The 23,818-nt window shown below is 37.1% G+C and overlaps 1 protein-coding gene across 24 annotated transcripts in view; it reads right to left on the minus strand.

The window, feature by feature from the left end:
- Positions 1-23,818, minus strand: part of ANK3 (ankyrin 3) — a 755,326-nt gene that overhangs the window by 78,075 nt on the left and 653,433 nt on the right. For 12 of the 24 annotated variants that reach the window (XM_066348434.1, XM_066348437.1, XM_066348436.1 and 9 more), the window contains 4 exons: positions 14,904-15,010; positions 11,471-11,503; positions 8,580-8,804; positions 5,352-5,506 (listed from right to left, as the gene is read on the minus strand). In XM_066348434.1, the coding sequence (XP_066204531.1) occupies positions 5,352-5,506; positions 8,580-8,804; positions 11,471-11,503; positions 14,904-15,010 (520 nt within the window). The remainder of the gene's footprint in view (positions 1-5,351; positions 5,507-8,579; positions 8,805-11,470; positions 11,504-14,903; positions 15,011-23,818) is intronic. The other 12 variants (XM_066348428.1, XM_066348429.1, XM_066348430.1 and 9 more) reach the window with 1 other exon arrangement.

A 23,818-nucleotide genomic window follows, 5' to 3' on the forward strand; every position in this document is an offset into this window, starting at 1 on the left:
ATTATCCTCAGCTTGAACTTGTCTTTCCCTGGAGTTATTCTAACCACTAATTTCACTGGGCACAAGAAACGTTTTTGCAAGTTTTAAAATACTATATAAACATAATCTAATTCTTATAATTGTGTTGTTTAGTAAAAATCAATGATCAAAATAGTGGCTAAGATGATTTTTTTTTTTTTTTTTGTATTTTTCCGAAGCTGGAAACGGGGAGAGACAGTCAGACAGACTCCTGCATGCGCCCGACCGGGATCCACCCGGCATGCCCACCAGGGGCGAAGCTCTGCCCACCAGGGGGCGATGCTCTGCCCCTCCCGGAGGCGTCGCTCTGCCGCAACCAGAGCCACTCTAGCGCCTGGGGCAGAGGCCAAGGAGCCATCCCCAGTGCCTGGGCCATCTTTGCTCCAATGGAGCCTTGGCTGTGGGAGGGGAAGAGAGAGACAGAAAGGAAGGAGGGGGGGGTGGAGAAGCAAATGGGCGCTTCTCCTATGTGCCCTGGCCAGGAATCGAACCCGGGTCCCCCGCACGCCAGGCCGACGCTCTACCGCTGAGCCAACCGGCCAGGGCCTAAGATGATTTTTAATTAAATACTTGGGTTTTAAGATTTTTAGAGAAGAGGGTACAATAGGGTTGGTTATAAAAATAGCATATAGATGATTTATAAAGTAGCTCACAAAATTCATTTACGCAAAAGATTTAAAAAGTTATTAATAACAGGTATTATCAAAGTTCACTTACCATACACGACAGATAAGACTTAGTTGTTATGAACTGGGGGAATTAATAGGACAAATGGAATAATAATAGAATAAAGACTTGTTTCTCTTTTTAAGGAATTCTTACGTGGTCTGACCATTGGTTTATTTTAATTACTATTTTCATCCTGGAAAGTGACCACTAGTAAGGAACAGAAAGGGAGGGGGAGAGAGTGGCGTGGCAGAAGATAACATGAATGTTCCTACACTGTGCTTATGCCTTTCTTCCCATGAAAATTTAGACTCATTAAAACTTGAAAGAAAAAGAAGGGTTGCCTTTTCTTTTTAGAGCTAGATTAATTTTTTTTTTATTTACTAATTGATTTTTTTTTAACAGGGACAGAGAGAGTCAGAGAAAGGAATAGATACGGACAGACAGACAGGAACGGAGAGAGATGAGAAGCATCAATCATCAGTTTTTTGTTGCCATTGCAACACCTTAGTTGTTCATTGATTGTTTTCTCATATGTGCCTTGACCACGGGTCTTCAGCAGACTGAGTAACCCCTTGCTCGAGCCAGCGACCTTGGGTCCAAGCTGGTGAGCTTTTTGCTCAAGCCAGTTGAACTTGCGCTCAAGCTGGCGACCTCGGGGTCTCGAACCTGGGTCCTCCGCGTCCTAGTCCGACACTCTATCCACTGTGCCACTGCCTGGTCAAGCTTTACTAATTGATTTTTAGAGAGAGAGGAAGGGGAGAGAGACAGAGAGAAAGAGAGAGAAACACTGATTCATTCTTCTACCTATTCATGCCATCATTGGTTGATTCTTATATCTGCCCTGACCAGGGATCGAACCCACAACTTTGGTGTGTTGGGACAATGATCTAACCAACTGAGATAACAGGTGGGGCTTAGATTAATTTTTATTCTTGCCTGCCTGTTTTTACAGGAGAGATGTTCCAATAAGAATGAAGTGTCTGGGAAGAGCAGAAAAATGGAGGTAAGTGGGTCCTGAACTTGGTATGAAATCTGATTAATGGAGGTTCAGTTATAAAAGGTATGCAGTGATTCCTCCATTATTGTTATTTTAAAATTCAACATCTGAAGAAAACCACTGTGCCTTGAAAATTCAGTCCTCATTCTTGCTGTATTTAAATGTAGACATTTAAACCTGGAAATGTCTACATTTCCTTTCAATCATCTAAAATGGAACCAAAGTGTATCTGGTCTTACAAATTGTAGCATAGAAACTCCATTTGCATTTCCAAGATAGCACGTAGAATCCAGGACAGAGGGCTATAGCATCGTTTCTTTAAAACACTTCAGCATGGCAGTACGGGGGAATCGTTTGTCTAGATGAACGTATGACTAATTCCTATTTGAAAATGGTTTTCATTTTGTTTGTTTAAAGAAAATAGACATGTCACCATGAAATATCTGATAAGACATACTATAATTTATACTAAAAAATAAAGAAGACTATATTAGAATAGTCAGTGTTTTTGCTAGAACTGCAGTGTCCAATAAGGTAGCCCCTGGTCACAGGTGGCTACTTATCACTAACTGAAATTAAACAAAATTAAAGTTTACCTTCCTCAGTTGTACTAGTCGCATTCTGAGTACTCAAGAGTCACATGTGATTAGTGGCTGCTATTGGAAAGCACAGTACATAGATTTCTGTCATCGCAGAAATTCTATTGAATAGCGCTGTCTTAGAATATTGTTACTTTCTCAGCACTTTCCTCAAAGTAAATGCTCCTCTTTAATATTTTTCTCCTGAGATTAACACATATGAAGTTTATGGTAGGGGAAATAAGCTAATGAACACCTTCTTCCATAAAGCTGCATATTATAATCAAGTTCCTCCGTGGCCCGTTCACTAGGATTGGTGAGTGTTTAAATCAGCACTGTGCCTGATACTGGTAACTCAGAAGTAATTAGGACATGCACCCTGCCCTCAGGAGCTCACAGCATCAAGGTAGCTAACCATTAAAAAGGCAGAATTCTGTGCAGTAGTTGCTACATTTTAAAAATTAGTAATCTACATTAGCATTTAAGAAATACTGGATATATGGAAAGATTTTTATATTTTATTTTCCTTAAAACAAACAAAACTGTACTCTATGGAAAGCCAATTTCTCTTATTCTCTCCAATTATTCTGAATTATCTGTGTTCTTCTATTATGTTCAAAATGCTTATTTAATTCATTCTCTAAGGACTTAGTTTTAAAACATTTAATTGTATATTGTTATAAATTTCCTTTTAAAAGGATGACTATATTTCATGTTTTAAAATGAGCTAAGGTAATAAAAATTTGAAATCTTAATTACCATTGTATGTTCCTATCCATCAGAAATCATTTAAAGTTGTTGTAGATGATGTGTGATATACATATCAGTATGATGTAGAGACATTTATATATACTCAGTAAATATGCAACATTTTTTACTATACTTCTGGATCTTTAATTCAACAGGTTTGTAGAAATTTTACTCTTTAGGTTCATTAGCTTATTTCCTCTACCGTAAACTTCATACATGTTAATCTCAAGAGAAAAATATTAAAGAAGACACACATTTCTAAAATCTGGTGGGTATAGTTAAATATCTTTGAAAACAGGTAGGACTAGATTTCAGCACCGCTGCTGCTGCTTAGTTGGGGTAACCTTACCTGTTGTTTGGCTTTTCCACACTTCAGTCCCTTAACCTAAAAAGTGAGATTAAACTTCCCACTTTGCAGTAGTATGCTTTCAGTTATAAATTTCAAATATAAAGGCATTTATCAGTACCTCATGAATGCTAGACACTCAACAATGATTAGTTCCTCCTACCTTGTTGTTAAGATACCTTGAAATTTTCGGTTGGCTATAATTAACTGTGTCTTATATAACATCTTTGGCATGTGTGGGGAAAACAGCTGTGTTAGGTTTGCTTGCCAGTTTCCGGGCTGCAAGCACTTTGCACGATTAGTGTGTGAGCATGTGGCAGAAAGCCATGTGTGTCTCTATGAAAAGCTATGGGGCTTTCCCTCGGTGGTGATTCTCCCAGATCGCTCTCCCGCCACAGCGAGGTGAGGTTCCCCGATTCCCTCAGCTGCCACTGTGAGGGGCGCTTTTCCTGATCCCTTGCCCTCCACTGCAAAAAGTGGTTTTCCTCTGTTTATTTGCTCTCCCTTCTCCGTGTGCCTCCAACAAACGGGAAGGCCCCAAAGCTTTCCAGCTCCACAGTTCCTCTACTGTCTGCCTGAGTTCAGCGTGAACCTGCCTGGCCTCGACCACTGGCATTACCGCATGGCAATTTTGTTTTGTCTATAGAATGAATATAATAGTGACAACAGCTGATGTTTATCAAGGGATTACTATGTGACAGGAGCCGTATTTCATTAGTCTTAACATAAGTACTTAATTTTTTTTAAACAATGACTTTATAAAGTAAGGAAGGTAACTTCCATTTTATGTAAGTAAGTAACAAAGGCTTACAGGGATCAAAGAACTTGCCCAGGGTCATCCTTCAAATACCCTAGAATTTATCAAGCTCCTTTGTCCACAGTTTGAAACCAGGAGAGACTTTTCTGAAAGCATTCCAAAACTGAGTGAATTAAACACTCAGAGAGTGAGTTTTATGGTATGTGATTTATATCTCCAATAAAGCTGTTATTTAAAACAACTGCTGAATTTGTAGTGATTAGGAAGTCAGTATAAAGTCAAGATTAGCTTTATTTTATGGCGAACCTGGTCTGCAGGCCGTGCCTGGGTTACAGACCAGATAGGTTCTGTAGGCTTGTTCTTAATTTGAATTTGTATGTAAGCTGGAATAGATACATTTACCTATTAAATACAACTTAGACAGATGTTTGTCTTAACATAGTATTTATTTTTACCTCTCTAGGCATAAAATATTTAAACATTTTCAAACCTACAGAACCTATTTTGTCCGTAACCCAGGGAATGTCTGTAATTGCTTTTTATATATTTTTTTAAGGAAAACGCTGCATCAAATACCTACACTCAAAACAAGTCTATTCCCATGTCTACTAAGAAAATCTGCTGTGATTCGAAGGGTCAGACAGCCTGAGGGTGTGTATGAGAAGTGACATGCTCAGATCCACGTCAGTCTTATAAGTCAAAGAATAAGACACCGAAGCACTAAAGACTCCAATAATTAGCCTGAAACTTATTTTTTTTAAAAAATGAATTACAGCTCAAGAGAAATGGAAAATTCATGAAAAACACTGAAAGAGCCTGGGAGAAAACTGACATAAAAGAAAGGCTCTAGAAATAATTCCAAATATAAAATATGAATATATTTTCTTAAAAATGCTGTGCATACTTTGCATACCTTCCATTTTTATTTTATCCCCCCCTCCTTATACATTTCTGACTTAGAAAACTTTCCTGGGTTTTGGAAAGATTGATGCACTAGATTAAAAATGAAAATACTCATAGAAGTACTTGTGCATTCATATTATGGAGGAAAATGTTTGTTACTGTAAATGGAACTTTAAGCCTGAGATGCAGAAAACAGCAATAAATGGAGAGAAACCTGATTCCCATCTTGACATACAAATGTGTGAAATTCAAAGATTGTTTCCTTTAGTGTAGTTATTCCTTTGATATTTTTTCCTGCAGAGATGTACAGAAGCAAGGAGTCATCATCATTACCTTCATCCATCCCATTAAGTAATTCGGTTAAATCTTCATTTTTACTGTCAAATTGATGCTCCTTCCATGTTTCACCATTTTCACTTCGAAGGACAATGAGTTCTCTCTCTTTTCCTCTCATAGATCCAAAGTGAGGTATTTCCACTATGACAGGGCTGGAAAAAAAAACCCACATTATTTTGGTATCAAATTAAATATATTTATAGTGTCATATTTGAAAAAAAAAGTTTCATTAACAGTATTCATTTGAAAATCAGAGGTGCCACTAAGGTTGGGAACAACTTCAAAGCTGCAGAATCATTTGCTAATTGAGTAATATATTAGAAGCTTGAAAACATGCCATCATTCATTCATTCACAAACAATTCTTGAGGGCCTATGGTAGGTTAGGCTTTTGATTTAATGGGGGGGGTATTTAGCATATATAAAAAGAAGTATAATTAAAGGAATTGAAAATTATAGAAATAGACCATAAGAAAAAGTTGGCCCATTTTAAAAAACACAATAGGTATATTATCATATTATACAAAATCCTAATGATTTAAAAGGACACAGTCATTTATTTAAAAAAAAATTTTTTGTAAATTCCCTAATTTAAAGATTACTGATTTTCCCCCCCTTAGCAAGAAAACAATCAATATAACAACCTATTCCTCCAATAGTTTCTGTGACTTTCACATGGCTTATGTAGTTAAGACAGTTTCTTTGATTTTCAATTTGTGAAATGGTAAAGGGCAGCTTAACTTCCTAGCTCCAGTATAACCTGCATAGAAATATTTAAATTTTCTGAAAAAGCACTTGTTGGTTTGAATTGTCATATAATGACATTAATTTCTGACAGTGTCCTTTTGCAAAAGAATGGCTGCAAACTGAAGCACAGGTTTAATTTTGTTAAATTTTGAGATAGGATAAATGCTAAAAAAAAAAATGAATGGAAGGAAGCAGACCACAATCACAAACAATTTACCTAGTTGGATTGTGCAGCTTTCTTTTATGACATTTAAGTAGACAGTATCATTATTCTCCTACAGAGGTTGTATGTAACCTCACCCCCTCACCTATGTATTTATGCATGTGTGATAACAGAAGATAAAGGCTTATAGAGGTAACAGCATAACAAGGAACAGTAGTTGTAATGATCAAGTAACATAATAAAACGTAAGACTACCTGATGTATTACATGTTACAAATGTGCTTACTTAAAATGAAAGGACAAATATAATCATTTTACTTTTGGAAAAATAATAATAATTAATTCAAATTAAGGATTTTAAAAAATTTTATGCCTTTACTTTTTGACAGGTAGAAGTAAAATCAACTATACCTAGTAGTGTTAATATTTTTAAGAGTTAAGATATTTATCATAGTTTTTGTTTTTAACCACAGCTGCTAGTTAGATATTAAACTTTTTGGGAACTATATACAATCTTTGCAGGTTAATGTATCAGATACTGTCTCTGTAAATAGTTAAGGAATGTGACTTTGTGTATGACACTCAACATCATTGGAGAGAAGATATGACAAGGATCTCTGACCAGAGTGAAAGCCAAGCATAACTTTTCATAACAGGTTTCTTCATGCAGACTGCCAAGGCACATACACCAGACAGACAAGCAAAGAAACAACAAGTACCAACATATTTCTGCTTAAACAAAACAAAACACTTTTAATAATTTCAGTAGAATGTTCTATCTCAGGGGTCGGGAACCTATGGCTTGTGAGCCAGATGTGGCTCTTTTGATGGCTGCATGTGGCTCACAGAAAAATCTTTAATAAAAAAAAATAATAACGTTAAAAATATAAAACATTATTGTGTATTACAATCCATTCATTTCCTACCGCTCATGTTCATGGTTGTGGACAGCCAATCACAGCTGTCCTCCAGGACAACACCAAATTTTTATTAAATAATGCGTAACGTACACGGGTCATTGTATGGCTCTCATGAGATTACATTTTAAAATATGTGGCGCTCATGCCTCTCTCAGCCAGAAAGGTTCTCGACCCCTGTTCTATCTGCTGCCTACTTAGTTTTCTTTCAATATTTTGTATTCCCAATATTTTTTCAAAATCAGTTTATTTACTGGTCACCTTTCTTTCTTAAACCTTATGAAAATTATTCAGTACACATAAACTTAAAAAAAAATGTAACTCCACACATATACTTATGTACACACACACACACACACCTCACTTATAGTAAATGTTGATTCAAAGCCTGTAAGTATTTTCTCCTACACTGGATTAAAATTAGACTCTCAGCCTGTCTTAAAAACCATCATATTCAGCTGAAACATTTCAAATTAAAGAAAGGCTTACAGAAGAAAGCACAGAGTCATGAAAGCAGACGCTTGCAGTGAATCCCACATGCTGGAGAAGCACAAAGGTAGGTAGCGGTGTGCGACATTAAGTCAAGCCACTGGGACTGTTGTTTCCTTTCAGTGACACACATCAACTGAAAGCATTAACAACTGAATAAATAAAAATAAACTTAAGACAAGAATAAGACTATGGGTATGACAGAAGAAAACTGAGAATGGAAAAAAGAATTGTAGACATTCTGTAATTTGTCTATGAAGAGCCTACCCAATAAATTTTGTCCCTTGAGGCCCAAGCTGCAGGATTCGGCTAACCAAGCTCTCACCCTCATTTACAGGGGGAGAATTGGTAGGTAGATGCAGTTTACTGAATAACATCCATGCAGCAGGAAGAGAAACGAGAAGGGGAAATTGTGAACATACTGTCCATCCCGACAGAGCCTGCCTGATTTGCACCCAAGTGCCACCTCAGAAAATGAATTAAAATTATTATTTCTTTTTGTAAAATACCATATCACATGTATCGTTTTCCCTAACAGCGATCTTTATAAAAGGACGTAGACTCAAAGTAGTCATTTAGTCATTGTGGTAATATAGTTCCAACATCTATATATTTTTTTTCCTAAGAATGGTGCCTTGACTGCTAAGGGGGCCGTCGGGGTTCCGTGCACTCACTGAGCAGAGAACATGCTTCTTGGTTAGTAAAAGCTTTGACCAGCAAACTGAGTTAGGAAAGTATCAGCTGATTGGTTTTCCACAGAATCACACAGCTTTGTGACCTCTGATGCTACACATAAGTTGTACTCAATCAAAATGGTTCAACTAAGTAGTCGTCATATTAACTGCTCGAGTTAAGGATAAAGAAAATCTTGGTTATGAGGGCCAAGATTAAAATTGACAAAATAACTTACCCTAAAAATTGTGCCCCTGCAGGACCCATTTCTACCAGCCTACTGGCTAATCCCTCTCCTTCCACCATGGGAGGCGGGTTGGCCAGTTTATGCCTCTTTACCAAGCGGCAGGTGATTCGGGTTGGGGCCGTACACTTGCGTGGAGGAATGATGATTCTCATCCCGTGGTGACGGCTCCCCCTCATGGAGCCACCTCTTGCATCCACCATGAAGCTCACCAGAAACCTGCAGGGAGAAGATGAGAGGCCAAATCAAGGACAGAAATAAGCCATCTTCAGAGTAGGTTTTGAAATTAAATGTTGAAGTTTAAAGTGACAGACAATGTAGCTATCATTTCCTCTCTTTAAAAAGAAATTGGAAGTAAATACAGTGGAGTCACATCAAACATGCATTTAATTTGTGAACTGGGCAGAAAGTGAAATGTGACAACTTAGTTTGGGTGGAACACAGCCCCCGGAGAGAAGCCAACCACTTTGCCAATTTCTCAAATTGGGAAGGAACAGTGACTGTTCCAAAGTTGGAATAAAAACTGGCTATTAAAGGACTGTGTCATGCTTTAAAAACAAACAACCCCCCCCCCCCAATAAACCACTGTATGTGATCTCTTGTGGGTGGTTTAATACTCAAGGATCATTTTAAGTATTAATGGCTTTAGTCATTTGCTGACTATGAAATCTCTCCTCCTGACAAGTAAGATGAAACTCCACAGTATGTCTTAACATATACAACTCATAAAATGAATGTATATTTAATCATACCAACACTCTGATTTTTACTATCACAAAGCAGAATACAATAATAAAAGTGAGAGATAACTAGCTTTGCTAAGGCAATTTTGATGGAAAGGGATTTAATCTTTTCAATATAAATCTGGATTTGGAAAATCTTTAAAACAGGCTACATTTGAGTATTTGTACAGCAATACAAATATCACAACTTGAACTTTTTAGAAACTGTCCTTAAACTTTATAGTTGTCCTTGGCCTTTAAATTAAAGATAATGAGAAAAAGATGGCAATGTAGATATGAAAATGTCAAGAAACCAATTGTGTCATATCAGGGTAACAGCATATTGCAATTTGTGATTCCTATCGCATGCTCATGGAAACTTCTTGGTGAGTTCTCCCATCATTGCCACAGTACTGTAAACACTCAGGTAAACAGAAACATGAATATGTACTCTAATTTTCACATGCGAATATGTGGTTTTTACTGGAACAGCACCAAAGGTTGATGATGCAAAAATTATTTGAAGACCTACAATATTTTAGGGAAAAAAATAATCCCATCCATCAAAATCTGCTATTATTTATTCATCTAAAAACAGTTCTAACATTTTGCAAATACAATAGATTTGAGGACCCTGCATGGAGGTCTTACTTGGGGACCCTTTCTTAAAGAGTTAGCTCTCGACCTTGGAAGAGTAACCTCCTCAATAAAGCAAACTGATGTGCTATCTCCATGGAGAGAGACAGAGCACGGGGATCATTCTTTAGCCAATCTGATTTTCAGAACCAACTCTGGTCATCATCAGTGAGGTGAAATCCACTTTACACCCTCCTGCTCATTTTGGACTTAGGCATTTTCCTCTGGACTAATTTTATGTTTTTTAAAAAATAACACTGTAACTACTCTAAGAGATTGTGGCCTCTATGACATTCACGGTAAAAAAGGGAAGAGACAGACCCCTTTAAAAAACAAAACAAAAAACACTTCCTAATCAAAGACAAAGATAAGTGTTCACTTGTACAAGTGTCCACATGAATTGTCTCCAGTGCTAGATGATAAAAGGCTCATTTAAACCTACTCTGGGGAGCCCACATTTTCTTAGATACATAAATGTTTACCAACTACTTTTAGCCAGCAACAAAGACAATATGGCAAGGAAGGCTAAGACAAAAATCTGATCTTTCCCAGTATTTAGTAGTTAAAACCAATTTGTGATTGAGAATAATAGTAAAAGAATGGATTAAAAAATGATTCAAGAGAAACTCTGGGTTTGCAAATTCAGCTGAGTAAGTTCAAATAAACACTGGGTTGTTTACACTGAATGGGCAATGTTGCCCTGGCAACAAGCGACTGAATCTCAGTAATGTATTCATTCAGATCAGGTCTGTCTTGTTCACTGCCTCACATGCAGAACTGAGCGCAGTTTCTACACACAATAAATGTTTATGGAATGAACTAATGAATAAAACTGTTTTGTTAAGTGTGCTTAGAAATTGCCTAGGTCAGATTTGGTTACTGATATTTATGTATATAAATATATGTACACACACATATTTATACACATGCAACACTCGTAGCTAAATAGTCTAAATGAAGTGTAAGAAGGTAATCAGTGTCAATATAAAAATATCCCAGCTACAAAGAATAAAAAAACCAAATGGATAAATCATGGCTTAAAAGATTTTAATGACACGATAGAAGAATCTCTTTGTATTCTGATAGCACCCAGGTCAGAGCTGGAGTTCATGACCAATTATTTATATGTTCTAAGGGTTTCAACTTTATAGAGAGAAAAGGTGGGAGTATATGTTAAGCAGGATATGGGTCCTATTATTCAATAACAATGAGAAATATAGAGATTTGTTTCCCAAACTCATTTCTTACATATTCTGTACAAAATAAAATTCCATGCAATCTAACTTACAGAAACAAATTAAAAGGTGATGGGTAAGCATATGTGTTGTATCTTATTGATGTTTAAACTAAAGCAGGAATTCTACAAATGATCCTAAAATGAACACATGACTATTTCTAGTTTTAGAATAGCGAGATGACAAATGCTGATACGCTACAGACACTGACACAATCTAACTGTTGGGGGGAAAAATTCACATAAATTAAGAATACAAAAAGGATGGTTCACATAAAGGACACAGTTATCACCTTGAATCATACTGAGGAAGTGGAGAAGAATAGCTGCAAAATAATTTAGAAAGCAAATGAGAAAAATTAATGTAAGATAATTAGAAGCAAGCAACAGAAAATGTCAATGATAAGCAAAAGAAAAATAAAACCCATCAGAATATGAAACTAAGGCATTTGGCATTTGTGGGTCCACCTAGAAAAACACTTACTTGCCATAAATAAGCTACTCCACAGACCTGGCATTAGTAAACTATTTCCAAGTATATACCAAGTTTGTGTATGTTTTTTCAGATAAGCCCATATTAGCTGCCATTACTTTCACTTTCCTGCATGTGTCTATTGTCTTGAATAAATTCAAGGAGGTGAGATAATTTGCATATTCAAGTACTTCATTTTCTCCAATGTATGGGAAAGTTCATTTCTGATTTTATTACCCTATGCTCCCTCAACTTCTCACTTTACTAAATTAAAACCTAGTACTTTTTTCTCCCACCGAGAGGGTACCAAGTGCTGGTTCTAGATCTTTGTAACATGGTTGGCAATTCCCGCAGGATTCAAAGAATGCTCAACATGTCAGCTGCACCGAATGTGTCCCAAGTATTTTATATTTTCCTTCTCAACTCTGTTTTTAGTTTTAGATTCATATATATCTACTATGAATCATATAAATATGTTAGCAGTTTAATAATTACCGTTACTATGACTTTCTCTAATTTATTTATCAAAATATGATGTTAATGACTCAAAGACCACATGTAGTTTATAGGTTATAAAGCCCTTTTATATAAATTACTGTCATTTGAATGACACTGCAGTGATTTGTTTTCCAGATTTGTGGTGTTACCTGCTACAAATCTGTAAGAATACTCTGAATCTCAGACTTTTCATCTGTAAAACAGGGATAATGAATAACACTTTTCTCAGTGTCACTTTTGTTTAAAAATATATCTGATAAAATAGTGCATAATAAAACATTTAGCACAATGCCAGGTACATGAAAAACACAGGGTGAATGTTAGCTATTACAATTTAATTAAAAGCAGCAGAAAATATTTCATATAATACAAAAGAAACTTCATAAATATTCATTGTTGTTAATTTATTTAATTTCAAATGATTCAGTCTTGTCCCTAATCACAACTAATTTGTTGCGTAAATGCCAATTTCAGAGGTGAAAATACCTTGAAATTTTCACCATCTGAATTGGATGCTTTATTTCTACTCCATTCGTATAGATAACACTTATCCCAACTTTTAATTATCTATAGGTAAAGAATCCAATTACCTAAAAATACACTGATTATCAATTCAGCAGTCGAAACAGGTCAGCTTTCAGCCACCAGCCTCGAATTCCGCTGAAGGATAGGGCAACAGGAAGGCCTGTTGGATGTGACTCTTACCTCAGCACTTGTTATGTACATACATGGATACATTCATTTTTTTAAGTGAATTTCTTTATATTCTCTTTAAAATTCATTTCTTTTATTCTAATTGTAATTTAACACAACTTCATTATAATTTCATTTCAGAAATGCAGAAACTTCATCTAGAGATTTCAAGTTTATCTTTTCTTTTTCAAGGAAAACCACACACAACCAATCATTTGTCAAATCAAAGGCCTACGAGAAAAATATAAGAACACCAGAGTTTATTGCATATTTTAAGAAACTAAGTTTTTTATTTTTGTATTTTTCTGAAGCTGGAAATGGGGAGAGACAGACAGACTCCCGCATGCATCCAACCGGGATCCACCCGGCACGCCCACCAGGGGCGATGCTCTGCCCACCAGGGGGCGATGCTCTGCCCCTCCGGGGCGTCGCTCTGTTGTGACCAGAGCCACTCTAGCGCCTGGGGCAGAGGCCAAGGAGCCATCCCCAGCGCCCGGGCCATCTTTGCTCCAATGGAGCCTTGGCTGCGGGAGGGGAAGAGAGAGACAGAGAGGAAGGAGGGGGGGTTGGAGAAGCAAATGGGTGCTTCTCCTATGTGCCCTGGCTGGGAATCGAACCCGGATCCCCCGCACGCCAGGCCAACGCTCTACCGCTGAGCCAACCGGCCAAGGCCGAAACTAAGCTTTTGAGTGGAATTCTATCGTATGAAACAAAGCACCACAACAGTGCACCTGAGGCAGTGCAGGGACTGGAGCCAGGAAATGAAAACACAGAGAGGCCAAGGAGCCACGTGAAGACTAGGTGGCAGAGGAATTTAGGATAAGCTGACTGCAAGAGTGTTACCCACCCCTCACTCCGAACCCCAAACCAGAGGGACTTAACCTTCCTGCTAGCTGCCTAGTTAAACTACACGGGCAGTTGATCAGGGTTTGATGCTATCCAACCCTCCTGGGGTGGTGGTCAGGAGCAGTCTACCATCTTGTCTTGGTGGAAATGTCACCAGACCAGGCAGCTGGAAAACAAAGTCCTTCAACCTTGAGATGGAACGTGCCACAAGCTTGCCCTTTTCAGAAAGCGTGCCCACGCTGTTCCCAGTGTATACAAGCAGCCAAGCAGAGCCAGGCGGGCCCTGAGCCAGCTCCCTGGACCTTCCTTTCCTCTGGGCTGCTTTCCTGGTGCCGAGCATCAGCTTAATAAAATCTGCCTGGAGATTTCTCTAGGGCAGGGGTCCCCAAACTACGGCCCGCGGGCCGCATGTGGCCCCCTGAGGCCATTTATCTGGCCCCCACTGCACTTCTGGAAGGGGCACCTCTTTCATTGGTGGTCAGTGAGAGGAGCACATTGACCATCTCATTAGCCAAAAGCAGGCCCATAGTTCCCATTGAAATACTGGTCAGTTTGTTGATTTAAATTTACTTGTTCTTTATTTTAAATATTGTATTTGTTTCCATTTTGGTTTTTCTACTTTAAAATAAGCTATGTTCAGTGTGCACAGGGATTTGTTCATAGTTTTTTTTAAAGCCTGGCCCTCCAATGGTCTGAGGGACAGTGAACTGGCTCCCTGTGTAAAAAGTTTGGGGACCCCTGCTCTAGGGTTTCCTCTCAATTTCTATCTCGGGGAACCTAAGAATCCCAGTGTTGATAACAAAATGGTGGGGGCAAATGAATAGAAATACCTATATATTTATTCTTTATTAGAAAGGAAAACCAGATACTTAGGAATAAACTTCATTTGAATACAGTAAAATTAAGAGTAATGACTACATTAAAATCTTTTTTTAATTGAAAAGGGAAATTAAAGACATAGAAATGTACCCGCATAGCCAGAAATATTTTAGGTATCAAAATTTTAATGTATTTCCTTTCTTACACTGTGCTTCTAGTAATAAAAATAGATATGTAAATTTACTTAGAAACATATTTACTAATGATGTTTCTCACTAACGAAGTCTAATAGAGCAATATTTTATACATATGAAGCTTGTCAGTGACTTTATAACTGTACATATTAAATGCAATGTTAATTTAATAGGATCCAGAAAAATGACTTTTAGCTTACTTACCCAGAATGAACAGGACTTGAGACAAGATTGACATTGTCCAAGGTGTCTGCAGCCCAGCTATAATGTCTAAGAGAATCTGAATCAAATTCTCTTGTGAAAGTTAGATGCTGGAAAATAAAATGATAAATTGCATCAATAATCCACATAAGACACTGGCTTCTCTACACTTACAAAATATACCTGTAGGTCTCTAGAAATCCAGATAATCTAAAATTCAAAATAAACAATTTTTATATGTTCCACTACAGGTCTATATGGATGTTTTAAGAAGTAGAAAATAAAGTTTATTAATATACTATGTTATTTCAATCTTTTAAGAAAGCATCTTGAGCAACTGGCATAGCAAGAGGAATTCAGAGAAATAATTCTAATCATAATTTTAAGCCCTTCAACACATCTTCAGATTAATCCTACAATTGTCAAGTTCTTTCCCAAATCTCAAAATAAAAACAAAATATTCCATCTGATGACTTCTGTTTCCCAGTGGGGCCGAGAAGCTGGGTGCTACGGCCAAGTAGATAAATATGGAAATCACCTCTGAACTCAACAGAGAATAGCTGGGGCGAGAACCAGAAGAGCGGTACTCTGGAGAGGGGAGGTCTTAAACAGTTGAGTTGATATTTTGTTGCCATTTTTAACTTGGGGACAATTGTCAGTTGCCCATGCAGACAGAATTTGGGCTTTTGTACCTGCAGGGAACATTGCTGGGGAATGAAAAAAAAATCAGAGGAACTTGGTCAAGATTTGTGTAGCCTTGAGCATGGTTTCTGTTAACAACATTAGCTGAATTCTGGGGCTGTGCAAAATAGGAAGCTAAAAAGCTAAGCAGAAAAATCTTTGAAGGGCAAGTGGTGCAGTTTGGCAGTTTCATGAGAAATAGATTTAGAGTTTGGGACTTGTCAGGGAAGGAGACTTGAAAATCACAGCAGGGATAAATCAGAGGTAGTCTGAGCTTTACCAGAGCTGCAAACCAGCCTCATTTCATCAGACTCTTGATAGGATTAAGTAATCAGCTGCCACTGTTTCCTGAGCAGAGAGAGGGTGAATCCTCCATACAGGAATATATCATCGGGTGTGTCGCGTCTGCCTCTTTTTTACATAGCACGCCCAGCATGGAATGAACAATTGCCAAGCACGGCCAGAGCACAGGAACAAAACCAGAACAAACAAACAAACAAAAAACACAAAACCCAGACACTATAAACAGACTCCCAGATCATCCTACATTTTGAAGTAAGCTAATAAGAATTTTAGATAAATTGTGATTAGTATTTTTAAGAAAAGAGAGGTAAAGATAGAAAAAAAAAAGGAGGATAATTCAAGAGAACACTGGAATATACAGTATAAACATAAGAAAGAATCAAATGGCATTTGTTCAGTTCTGAATATGTTAGTTCTTGACTAGACATAACAGAAAATGAGGTTAGTGAATTGGAAGCATAAATGGAAAACTATACAAAATAAAGGATAGATTTTAAAAAGCATGGAAAATATAGAAAATAGTATAAGATGTGCAACATAAACATTTTAACATACGTGTAATTTAGAAGAAAGTAAAGCAGAAGCTATATATATATATTAGATATATATATATATAAATAATATATATATGGTCTACCTGAAAGTTCTGTCCGTTTCTATCACAAGTTTCGACATGTAAGCACATGTTTATTTGGCGCATGTGTGCCTCTCTATTTTTATCACTTAATGCATACATACTGATGTAACAAATTAACTAAAACAAAGTTGATTCACGTTAGTCTTATGTGTGAAGCGATAGTGTACCCATGGCTACTGTTAAAGTTCATTTACGCCACTGTAATTTTTATGAATTACAACAAGAAAGAAATGCTACAGAAACACATCTGTCGCATCCACCATATTCCCCGGACTTAGCACCCTCCGACTATCACTTGTTTTTGTCCTTACAAAATTTTTTGAAGGGCAAAAAATTCAACAATGAAGAATATATCAAACCAGCACTGGTTCAATTTTTCGCATCAAAAGATAAAACATTTTTCAAAAATGGGATATACAAATTGCCCTCATGCTGGTAAGAAATCATTAATAATAATGGCAATTATATTATTTAATAAAGTTTATTGACAGTAAGAAAAATTTGTATTTTGTTTTATTCCAAACTTTCCGGTAGACCATATATATATATATATATATATATATATATATATATAAAATTATTATTATTTAAAAATTAAATTTAATGGGGTAACATTGGTCCAAAGAACACATAGGTTTCAGGTAAACGTCTCTATAGCATTTGAACTATTGATTGCATTGTGGGCCCATCATCTAAAGTCAAATCATTTTCCATTACCATATATTTGTCCTTCTTTACTCCCCTTTCCCCAATCCCCTTCCTCCAGTAATCACTTCACCTCGAAATCTGATATATTAGCCCACAGACCAAAAAATAAGATTTACCTCAATTTTTGTCCTATTAAAGATTTGCTTCCACCAAAGTATCCCTCGATAGAGGATTTGATAAAGAAAATATGGTCCATATATACAATGGAATACTACTCGGCCATAAGAAATGATGACATAGTGCCATTTACGACAACATGGATGGACCTTGAGAACATTATACTGAGTGAAATAAGTAAATCAGAAAAAGCTAAGAACTGTATAATTTCACACATAGGTAAAATATAAAACTGAGACTCATGGACATAGATAAAAGTGCAGTGGTTTCCAGGGGGATGGTGGTGTGGGGAGGGGGATGGAAAGAGGGTGGGGGAAAAGGTGTTAAGAGGGACAAATATAAAGTGACGGAAAATGATTTGACTTTGGGTAATGGTTATACAACATAATCAACAGTTCAAATTCTATAGAAATGTTTACCTGAAACCAAGGTACTCTTATTGATCAATGTCACCCTGTTAAAGTTAATTTTTTAAATAAAATCTAAAAAAAATTTGCTTCCTAATAAAATTCTAATAAATGACAGAATGCAAAGACAATAATAAATATCATAGCATTAAAATGGAAAAGAATGCCTAAAAATTAAGGGGGAAATGTTTAAAATAGAAAATAGAAGAGAACATGTAAGGAAGTAGAAAATCAGTCCAAGAATTTAAAATCTTCCCTCCCCCTGTAAAAAACTTGAGGAAACAGAAAAATAGTAAGAAAGAGAAGGAATCAAGAAAATAATTCAGGAAGATTTTCCAGAGGTGAAGACCTGACTTTCTAGAGTAAAAGAACCCGCAGTGTGACCAGTACTGTGGAGAAATAGAGCACATCACCACACACTTCAGAATGGGGGGCATGGAATGATTCCCCAAATTTAGAGAACAAATGGTTGCAGATAGCAGACCTCTACCAGATTTTTAAGAGAAGAAAACTGAAGTCAAAGACAATGGAGCATGTCCTTCAATGTTCTAAGGAGAAATGAGTTTCAACCTAGAATTTTATAACCAGCCAAAGCAACAACAACAACAAAAATATATATATAGATAGATAGATAGAATTAAGGATAGATTTTTACAGATACATGAAATTTCACAATATACATATATCTGATACACTCTGTGAAGAGTGAAGATAACTATTGAAAGATGTACTCTACCAAAATGAAGGACTAAACTACACAGCAGTAAGATACAGGGTCTAACACAAGAACAGGGAACTTTCATGGTGATGACGGAGGAGGAACCAGGAGGACATCTGTGGCTGAGGGCCTACAAGGAACTGACAACTAAGAAAGTTCTAGGAGAGATGAATTAAGCAGATGAAATATTTAGAACACCACAAAGTGTGAACATAATAAGAGGAGATTTGCACAGCTGGGGAGGGATTTGTGGGTTGGACTTGTGATCTGTACAGAGAACACCAACCAAATGGAAAAACTCCAGGGAAAGCAAACTTCTGTGTCAGAAAGAAAATGCTATCATAATATACTTCACATCTATAAATAACAGAAGCACTAAACATACTGGCATAACCAAAAGAAAACGCAACTGTTTCGGTAAAATGGGGGTGGGTGGGAAGCATGCATGGTGGGAGAGTAGAGGTATTTAAAAAATTAAAGCTTTATTTTTCTTTTTGGGGAGTCAATAAATAATTCCTAAAATGAGAAAAAGCCAACAAGAAGCAACATCCATGATATTTAGAGACACGAAAAGATACAGTAAGAGTCATCAGAAGGTACACTAAGCAGTTGTCTCTGGAGAGAAGAAACTGGAGGCTGAAAATTCATATGGGAAATTCTTTTTTTTTCTTTTTTTCCTAATGGGTATGTCTTGTAAAATGGCATAATTTTATTTGTTTGTATAACTTTGACAATAATAAAAAAAATTACTCTGTATTACAAAAAAGTTTTTTTAAAGCCCTGGAATCACATTGAAAAAAAATTTTGTAGAGCACTTATGTGCAAATCACTATACTGACTAGATCCTAGGAAAATACAAAAATGAGTGAGGAATATCTTTCTCTACATTCAATGAGAGAAGACACATACCATGGATGAATGTGTGATCAATGGTGTTAATAGGAGTCCACACAACCCAGGTCTTAACCCCCAAACGGCAATATATCATTTCAGAAAGTTCCCAAATTCTATATGGGTAAACCAAAGATTATGTGTTGAATTTAATCTGGCCTTATTTACCAAAATATTACTGACTTTTGGAGACCCCAACTAACCAACCTTCAGAGGAGGGCAAAATATTTAATATAAAGTGGGTGGTGCTGCTCATCTTACTTTTTAGCAAATGGTAACCTGTTTATTTGAGGACCTGAGGTTCCTTTTCACAAAGGACCCAGTTTTTAAAAGTTCTAATAAATAAATAATACGATTCTTCTTTGGTAATTATAGTAAATTATTTACCTTTAGTGCTCTTAGAAACATGCACTGGTGACATTAATTATTGAAACAATGAATTATATCAGACAAAAAGGTATCACCACCATCATGCAATATGTATGGAGGCTGGAGTGTGCCAGCGCACTGGGCTTCCACGTCCCTGTGAGTTGTTCCCAACTCCTTCCCTCTCGCAACTCTTCGCCACTCGTTAGAACTTTGTCATAACCAAATGAACACACGTATAATTAACAAACATACTTATTCAAAATTAGTCAGCTGTATGTCCCAAATTTTGTACTTGTTTTTTATTTTCATAAATGTCTGCTTAGGTTTATGAGCAAACTTAACAATTCTAATAAACTAAAAAAAAAAAAAAAAAGACAAAATGTTCTTCCCATAGTGCATCCCTTTTAGTAAAAAATATAGTGATTTAACAGAACCAATGGTTTTTACAGAAAGAGAATAAATTGGTGGCTTCATTTCCAAGCTACCAAACTATAAATATTTATTTCTACCAATTAGCATTTACTTATAACTGAAATGTGAAATCTGAACTGTTTACTAATTTTAATTAACTATGAATCTTTTGACATGTTGTGCATGGCGCGATGGTACCAATGAAAAGCTTTCCCCCCATTTGGTTACTGAACAAATATGTAGATATTTAAAGTGTTAAACAGGACACTACATGTGGTGATGGTTAAAAAAGAGGAACTAGAATTGGTTCTTGAGTTTACCAGAGCAAGTAGGGGCTCCTAGGGTTTAATGGAAAACTTGGCTTTGAAGTTTAGTCACAGACTTGGATCTGATCATTGCTTTGGCCACTTGTGAATGGAGAACACGTCTTTCTGATTCCTAAGCTTTCCATTTTGGAATGGCAACATCCCTGTGTAACTGTGGGCCTCTCCCTGTCCCTTTCCAGTCTTTTTGGCCCCTCAAATGTGGACTAATTTGTCTGAGTGGTACATTTGGGAAAGGCAGCTGGGCAGGCTCTGCTCAGATCCAGTCCTCACCCTCTTGGGCCTGAGCTCGATCACAGAGCTCCTCTGCTCCCTAAGTCAGTCTCTGCGGGGCACGCCTGCCCTGGCTCACTGAAGCTGGCCCCTGGGTAGGAGGTCCGCCAATTCCACAGGCTTGGTTAGCAGGCCTACTTGGCTCAGAGACTAGGCCTGCCCTCAACCTGGCCTCTGTCAGGAATAAAGAAAATACTTTGCCTTTGACCTTTCCTTATCTTTATTTATGGAAAGCTCCTTTGTAGATGTCCATCATTATTTGTTGGTTTTATGATACTTAGCATGTTTCTTAACTTTTCTCAGCCTCAGTTTTCTCCTTTTCAAATGGAGGTTTGGTTGATATGGAGATTAAATAAAAATATACATCAAATATCTGGAACTAAGTCAGTGTTGGCCTGAAATTATGTCTCCTTATATGTGTAGTAGTTTCTACTTTTCAAAGGGCTTTCATTTATATTAGCTCATTTGTTAAAATCTGGTAATCTGTGGGGAAAATACAACAGAAACAAAAATATTCCAGTGTCACCACTGATCATTTATATATATACACACACCAAATCAACAGAGTTTATTCGGTTAGAAAAATGCATCTTACAAATGCCTAGCTCTTATTTATTGACTCAAAAATGTTTAATTTCCCATGTTAACAGCATTATCACTAGATCTTTCCATTCATTTGTTCTTTGAATCCTCAGAACCCAGGAGCTCTGGGAAGGTAATAGTATACCCATTTTATAGATGAGGAAACTAAATTTCAGAGAGAGACTTTGAACATTACAAGGTCAACATTTAGCACTACATTAAGAAAAAATTCATACTGACTAAATAAGACCTTATACTTCCATGTGAAAAATACTTCAATAAGCATATAATTTTTCATCTTGGCAGTGATGTCATGGATACTATTAAAATCAAATGCACATTATTCAATAGAGTCCAAAGCCTGACTAATGATGCTATCACTGTCTCCAAGAGCTTAATACTTTCCAAAAATAGGTCCTCGCCAGCCTTATTCATCAGAAGAAAGAGGAGAGCAAGTACACACTGGCTTTACAAATGAGGACACACCCGAATGCCCGGGTCTGGAAATAAATGTGCAGGCAGGGAAGAAAAGAGGCAGGCGACAAGAAAGCATTTGTAAGGAAAATAAGAGAAATCTAATGCCAATAATTAGGTAATTCTACAGGCTGCTTAAGGTTGGACACCAGTTAAGGTTCTTGTCTGTCCACTCTGCTGCCCCTGGAAGCCAGCATACTAACTGGTGGCCCTGACGGGGCGAGGGCATGGGGAACCCACGTGGGTGTCAGTTCCCTTAGACAAAGAATAGATGACCTGGGGTGTATCACTGCAGTGAACCTCCACTTCTGCTTTAGGGTAATACATAGATAATAGTAAATGTCCAAATTTGCTGAGAGAATGAAATGATCCAAGTAACATGAAAGAGATGTAAAAATTCTAAATTGGGCCCTGGCCGGTTGGCTCAGTGGTAGAGCGTCGGCCTGGCGTGCAGAAGTCCCAGGTTCGATTCCCGGCCAGGGCACACAGGAGAAGCGCCCATCTGCTTCTCCACCCCTCCCCTTCTCCTTCCTCTCTGTCTCTCTCTTCCCCTCCCGCAGCGAGGCTCCATTGGAGCAAAGATGGCCCGGGCACTGAGAGCGTCGCCCCCTGGTGGGCGTGCTGGGTGGATCCCGGTTGGGCGCATGCGGGAGTCTGTCTGACTGTCTCTAGCTTCAGAAAAATACAAAAAAAAAGAAAAAATCTAAATTGTTATGCCAACAAAAACGCAGAAAATACTAATTCTAATTCTCCCAGGTTGTTTTAACAACGAAAGAGAATTTATTTCTTAAATTTATATAACATTACAGCCCTTTATGTAGCTTTTAGGATATAGCTTTTAGCTTATCAGACCACAGAGATGTTACTTTCTGCTGGATTAATAAGAAATAAAGGTATTTGGGCTATGACAAATACCTGTCTAAACGTCAGCTCTTCCTGAGCTGACTATGCTTTACTCAGGTCTGCCCCACTTCTTTTATTAGAGTCGCCCAGCGCCTTAGGGGTCAGCAGCAGAATGGGTTCAAGTAGCCAACAGACTTAAATTCTATTCTCAGCTCGCCTATCTAATGGCACCTAAGGTGACACTGGGCGAGTGAAATGCTCCTCCCAGCCCCAGACACTTGGTCTGTAAGATGGCAGTAATAATATCTAATCCATAGGTGGCTAAAAGCATGAAATGAGAAGATCCATTTAACGTAGTGTGGCAGGTACTGCACTAAGTCTTACAAAATTATTGTGATTGGCAGTGGATACTGAGTGAAAGAAATGACAAGCTGGTACTGAAATAGAGAGCAAGTCTTTTAGGATATCCAGAACAACTACTTGGAAATGTTCTTTAAAAAATGAATGCCATCTTTAAAAAAAAAAAAGTTTAATTTATAGTCACAGAGAACAGAATCATGGTTATCAGAGGCCGTGGATAGAGGAAAAGGGAAGATACTGATCAAAGGATAGAAACTTTTAGTTATAAGATGAATCAATTCTGGAAACCTAATGTACAGCATGGTAACTGTAGTTAATCAAAATGTATTATACACTTGAAACTTGCTAAGACAGTAGATCTGAAGTGCTCCCATCACACAAAATAAACAATAACTATTGAATGCAATGGTTAATTGACTTGGTTGTAGAAATCATTTCACAACGTATATATACATCAAAACATTGTGTTATACATCTTAAAAAATGGATCCCATAAAAGAAAACCTGATTTAAGCAGCAAAATAAAATCAAACTCAAAGGCTTACTAAAGCAGGTCCTTTTAAAAATAATGTTCTTTTCTTGAAGTCAACTTTTATTACCTGTTAAGACCTATTTGAGACTACAATATAAACCATGATGAAGCTGGGTTATTTGGGACGTCCACCTTTGATTAATCTCAAGATAATTTAGCTACCAACTTCAACAAAACAAGGTGAATCAAGGTCAGGGTGGAGAATGTTAACACATCACATCCTGTTCAAGATGTCTAAACAAACTGTACTACCTTAAGTCACAACACCAACATTTCTGCCTTTAAAAAA

This window comes from Saccopteryx leptura, chromosome 9 (assembly GCF_036850995.1).
Source record: "Saccopteryx leptura isolate mSacLep1 chromosome 9, mSacLep1_pri_phased_curated, whole genome shotgun sequence".
Classification (NCBI taxonomy): domain Eukaryota; kingdom Metazoa; phylum Chordata; class Mammalia; order Chiroptera; family Emballonuridae; genus Saccopteryx; species Saccopteryx leptura.